The 5,556-nt window shown below is 37.2% G+C and overlaps 1 protein-coding gene across 3 annotated transcripts; it reads left to right on the top strand.

Annotated features, from left to right (window-relative positions):
- The first annotated feature begins 248 nt into the window (after positions 1-248).
- On the top strand, positions 249-5,067 carry LOC113342787 (diacylglycerol kinase 5-like). 3 transcript variants are annotated; one of them, XM_026587214.1, is made up of 13 exons: positions 249-365; positions 769-990; positions 1,081-1,203; positions 1,312-1,440; positions 1,595-1,680; positions 1,840-1,972; positions 2,300-2,348; positions 3,083-3,165; positions 3,481-3,548; positions 3,788-3,862; positions 4,080-4,167; positions 4,310-4,426; positions 4,612-5,067. In XM_026587214.1, the coding sequence occupies exons 2-13, from the start codon at positions 775-777 to the stop codon at positions 4,933-4,935; spliced, it is 1,491 nt and encodes a 496-aa protein (XP_026442999.1). In that variant the 5' UTR covers positions 249-365; positions 769-774; the 3' UTR covers positions 4,936-5,067. The 3 variants fall into 3 exon arrangements, with proteins under 3 accessions (XP_026442999.1, XP_026443001.1, XP_026443000.1); XM_026587216.1 differs by having other exon boundaries at positions 4,310-4,457; XM_026587215.1 differs by lacking the exon at positions 249-365 and adding an exon at positions 392-515.
- The last annotated feature ends 489 nt before the right edge of the window (positions 5,068-5,556 follow it).

The following is a 5,556-nucleotide window of genomic DNA, read 5'->3' as shown; positions in this document are numbered from 1 at the left end:
AACCAATAGTATTGGTATTGGTTTGGTTTTCTTGGAAACCAAGATGAAACCAACCATGAACAGCCCTAGTTTTTGCATCCGTTTGTATTTTCTAAACCTAGTAGAGTACAAGGGTATATAAACTTTGACTTAAAAAAGAAAACAAGAAAAGAGGATCCCAGCAACGTGGTGCGGGTATCTTTCATCCAATAACGGCCTACCTAAGTGGATTGGACCGGGTCTTGTCATACCCAGGCATTTGTCCACGCGTGAAAAATGACAAATCAGCCGTGTTTTGTCCCTTCTTCTTTATATGACTTTTCATTTTCGTTTGGATCAGGAAGAACGAATCTGTTCCAAATTCTCTTCAAATCTGTCCTATCCAGGTATTAATCAAGAATCTTTCGACATTTTTCATTTCATGATTTTGATTTTGATTATGCTCAACCATTAACTCAAATTTGATTAGTAAAGACTTGGTCTCTATGACGCTATAGATTTAGGGAGGATCAGCAAGTTTTAATCATTTATTGCAGGTCAATTTTCTCAAGTCAATGTGTTTTGGTGTGTAATTAGGAATTTGGGATCCAATTATGAGAGTGGGACATATTTTTGGCTTTCATTTTCAATAAGATTCAAGAAATTTCCTCTGTTTCCATTCTTGAATACTATATGTTTGTCATTGGTTCTCTGAGGGTATTTATTTGATGCTTAGGATCATAGGTAGTTGCATACAGTATATGAATTTGATAGCTCATTACCTCTACTTATTTGGATGTGATTTTGCAGTTAGTAATGGCTGAAATCGATGAAGGCAATTCGGAATTGGACAATTTCTTGATGGAGTTTTATATCCCTGATTACATACTTATAGGGGAAGGTGACTCGGAAACAGAAATTGCTTCTCATATTCCTGTATGTCCAGTGATTGTGTTTGTCAATTCTAGAAGCGGTGGCCAGTTAGGTGGTGATTTGCTTATTACCTACCGCAGTCTGCTAAACAAGCATCAGGTATTAGTTTTCAGCCTGTTGAAGAAAGTTTTTATCACTGCATATATGTGTGTGTTCCTTTACTACTCTTGAATGTTGGTGATGTTTTAGGTATTTGATTTGGGGGAAGAGGCGCCAGATAAAGTGCTCTGCAGGTTGTATGCCAGATTGGAAAAGTTGAAGCTCTGTGGAGATGGGTTTGCTGCCGTAATTGAAAAGAAATTGCGATTGATTGTGAGATCTTGTGACTGAAAGGCGTTATATTGGTTGATTTTATCAATTGGGACAATATGACTATCGTGTACTCTATAGCTGAATGTTTTCTGGTTTTTTGTTGGACAGGTTGCTGGTGGCGATGGGACCGCTGGTTGGTTGCTCGGAGTTGTCTGCGACCTCAAACTTTCTCAGCCACCTCCAATTGCTACGGTGCCCTTGGGAACTGGAAACAATCTCCCTTTTTCTTTTGGCTGGGTAGGAGTTTGATCTGCTTGTCATTTCTTGGGGTCCTATTTTTATTAGAAACTAGTATATGCACATCAATTTGTATAGTAACTAGACTCACAATTCATACCGAGTTTATAATTAACGCGTAACTGATGACGGCGAGCACCTGTACCATTTGCAGGGAAAGAAGAACCCTGGAACGGACAGCCAGGCTGTGAAGTCATTCTTGGAGCAAGTGATGAAAGCAAAAGAAATGAAGATCGACAAGTAAGAAATTTCGTATGGGTGTACTTGCCTCACTAGCTAATCGTAACTAATAATTTTGCACCCCCTAGCTGTAACAATAGTGGGAATGCATAATCTTGTTGCACCATGCTTCCTGGTAAAGGATTTTAGTATTTTATTAATTTCATCTATGTAATCTAGTTGGCATATTCTTATGAGGATGAGAGCCCCCAAAGAAGGAACTTGCGATCCTATTGCACCTCTAGAGTTACCATATTCTATGCATGCGGTCCAGCCTGTCCAGCGTGTCTCACAATCGGACTCTGAGAACATGGTAATTCATATTTTAGTTTGTTATTACTCGTACATCTTCTAAAGTATATAGTTCAATGAACCGCTCTCATCTTACTATGTTCTGTTGCACATACTATACTCACATTCATGCCTAAGTCAAAGTGATCTGTTGATAATCAAAGAGGAACTTTAATTGGTGAGACTGTAGTTATTAAAGGCTTCTAATAACTTGACTTCAGGTTTCTTAGATGTACAGTACACCTCCACTCATCGTTTTGTACCCATCTATTCAACAATTGTTATAAGCCTATAATTGAAGTCCTAGCAATACAGCTCATGCACATATTTCTGATTCTTTACTCCTCAGGAAGGTTACCACACATTCCGGGGAGGGTTTTGGAACTACTTCAGCATGGGTAAGTAAATTATTCTTTGCAGAGACAAGTAAAGTCTTATATAATTTTGTTTATTAATGTAGGACGATGCTGCACTGATGGTATCTCCGCCGTCATATCCCCTAGGCTGTAGTAGTACCCATAGCATACATATCTGAAACGGGTAGAACTTGTGACTTAGAGCTAGGCATGGATTGTCGTATTACGAGGTTAACTTTTTCTCCAATATTAGAGGAAGATAGAACTCATCTAATTACTTGCCAGAAAAGATATTAATAATCTCCAGATTTGGCCATAGAAACAACTCTCGATTAAGGAGAAATAATGTCCTCGCCTCGGAAATGACAAACTTGTAGAAACCATTTCCTTATATCAACCGATATAGGAAAGAGTTCAGTGAAAGGGTGTACTTTAGAGTGGAACTTCAACCTAAATGAATTCAACCAGGAAAGAGTTCAGTGAAAGGGTGTACTTTAGAGTGGAACTTCAACCTAAATGAATTCAACCGAAGGGAAAAGGGAAAGATAGAACCGAAAGGGAAAGACTAAAATACAAATAGATTCCCGCAGATGTTTGAAGAGATTAGTGTTCCAATGAGCCATAACCATATTTTTTGTAATACCAAGCATTCTTGTATCCACCCACATAAAAACTTGAGATTCTAGTGACCTGGATAAGAAAATTATTAGCCAACTGTATCTTGCCATCAGCAGTTATTGTAATGAAGTTGTGTATAACTCGATCCTGTTCTTCAGGAATGGATGCTCAAGTATCATATGCATTTCATTCAGAAAGGAAGTTGCATCCAGAAAAATTTAAAAATCAGATGCATAATCAGGTAATGCAATTCTTTTTGTGCTTATGGTACTTCTCTTATCTCCTTCTAGTTAAATGTTATATCCACAAGTTTATCAGCTTAAATTGCTTACTAATTATCCGCACAAATCATAATGAATGTTCAGCATTAAAAAATGTTGATAATGAATGTTCAGCTTAAACTGATTAATACACTTACTTTCTCATCATCTGATAAGAATTTTATGCATTAAAAAATGTTGATAATGAATGTTATGCTTATGCTCCATCGAATTCTTTCCATCTGGTATTCCATGAGGCACATATTCATTTTTTTTATATATATTGTTTTGGTCAGAGTACTTATGCAAAACTTGGATGTACGCAAGGATGGTTTTGTGCCTCGCTCATTCACCCTTCTTCGCAGTGAGTATTCAGTTGGTATTATGCGAATTTATCCAAGAACTTTCAAATGCTTGTTCTAGAATGCTCAAGTCTAATAGATCTTAATTAGTAGAAATATTAATTTTTTTGGAAAAATTACTAGTTAGCACGGCCACGAGCATTTTCAATTTTGTAGCATTAGTGTCAACAATATTTTTCGAGTGATCACAGCATCCGTACTTACTAGGTTTATAATCTCGGGTCTAAATTCTTATATGCAGCAATATAGCCCAGCTTTCAAAGGTCAAGATCATGAAAAGACATGGTCAGTGGGAAGATCTTGAGATACCTCACAGGTGAATAGAATTACTCTCATATAAATCAAATTTTATAGCCCTGACTATTTTTGTGACAGCTGTTTTGGTATTTTTTAGTGTTGCCATTTTGTTGTTCGCAAGTGTAGACTATGATTACAGAGATGATATTTGTGGATATAACAACATTCTTAGTCTGTAATTTATAAGCCATGGCAGCATTGAGCATACGACTAACACTCACGTATTCTAATTTCAGCATTAGGTCAATTATTTGTTTGAACTTACCTAGCTTTTCTGGTGGACTAAATCCATGGGGTACACCAGATCAGAAGAAAAAGCGAGATGTGAGTTCTACTATGAAAGTCACCTTCTCCATAGCCGTTATAAAGATATAGTTTAACTTACGACCAATTTGAAAAAAAATTCCTTGTAATTCTTCTCAGCTACTAACAGGTATATTCTTGTCTTGGCTACTGAAATCTGCAGAGAGACTTGACCCCGCCATATGTAGATGATGGTCTTCTTGAGGTTGTGGGTTTTAGGGATGCTTGGCATGGGCTTGCTCTGCTTGCTCCAAAGGGTCATGGGACTCGTCTTGCGCAGGTTCGACCATGTTCAAGAATGTTCAATATAGGTGTATACTTGACCTTCTGTAGCCCACATCATGAGATGATGTTCCATGTATTATGTATAAAGCCATTGCTAACTACTGTAGCAATATATGTTGTCTACAAAATATACTCGGAACAACATAATTAGTTAACCATTCCATTTCATTGTTCACGTAGGCACACCGGATCCGCTTTGAGTTTCATAAGGGTGTAGTTGACCATACATTCATGAGAATCGATGGTGAACCATGGAAGCAACCCCTCCCTCTTGATGACGACACCATCCTGGTGGAGATCTCCCACCTTGGTCAAGTGAACATGCTTGCAACACATGACTGTCGGTCCAAAAGTGTTCATGATCCCTCTACGCATAGCGGCAGCCATGATGATGGAAATGAGGAAGAAGACTCTTCAGAAGAAATGGAAGAAGAGCAGAGAAAGTTTGGAGCAGCAGATACTTTCCGAATCCCTGATGAAGTTGACATTGCTCATCTTGCTTAAATGGTTAATTGATGTTAATATTATAATTCCATCAAAATATAAGGAGTGCAGCGTGTAAAAAAATTGTTTGTAGAATCTTGTGTTTGTTCTTTTAAATTGAAAAAGTAAATAAAAACTAAACTAGTTTGCTAATTTCAGTGTTATTCTTTTGTTTGAAAATGCTTCTGACTTTCAGTCAGTCACAGATTCTTTTGTAATCTGCAATGAAGCTTCACTTTTCTAATATGCCAAGTAGAATCACTGACTAACTGACATCTACTGTGCATTTTGTAAAAACAATGTTGCTGACACACTTGGCTTCTGATCTTTCTTTTATTTTCTTCCATCATTCTGCAGGAATGATGATTGAATATGAAGAACCCTTAAAAGTTGGAGATTAATTACTTGAGTGACTTGAAGATATATGCTGAGTGACTTATAATGTTTCTAGTGGCAACTCAGCTCCGAAAATCCTAGCATTTTCTGTTTAATAAGCACCAACAGTACCATTGATAACCACTTCAAAGAAAGTTCTCCTCTTCATATTGAGTTATCATCATCGGTACCTTACCTTTCAGTTCTTCTTCCTCTTCTAATCTTCAGATTTTATTATCTTGGGACAGTTACAATTAAACCCAATCC

The sequence above is a fragment of the Papaver somniferum genome, unplaced genomic scaffold (assembly GCF_003573695.1).
Source record: "Papaver somniferum cultivar HN1 unplaced genomic scaffold, ASM357369v1 unplaced-scaffold_47, whole genome shotgun sequence".
NCBI classification, from domain to species: domain Eukaryota; kingdom Viridiplantae; phylum Streptophyta; class Magnoliopsida; order Ranunculales; family Papaveraceae; genus Papaver; species Papaver somniferum.
This window is presented reverse-complemented; position numbering and strand designations above follow the sequence as displayed.

Bases quoted from the DNA above. Each gene is read 5' to 3' on its own strand.
- LOC113342787 (XM_026587214.1), top strand. From the start codon at position 775: ATGGCTGAAATCGATGAAGGCAATTCGGAATTGGACAATTTCTTGATG. The intron at 1,681-1,839 runs GTAAGAAATTTC...TATGTAATCTAG, and splicing joins AAAGAAATGAAGATCGACAA to TTGGCATATTCTTATGAGGA. The intron at 4,427-4,611 runs GTTCGACCATGT...TTGTTCACGTAG, and splicing joins ATGGGACTCGTCTTGCGCAG to GCACACCGGATCCGCTTTGA.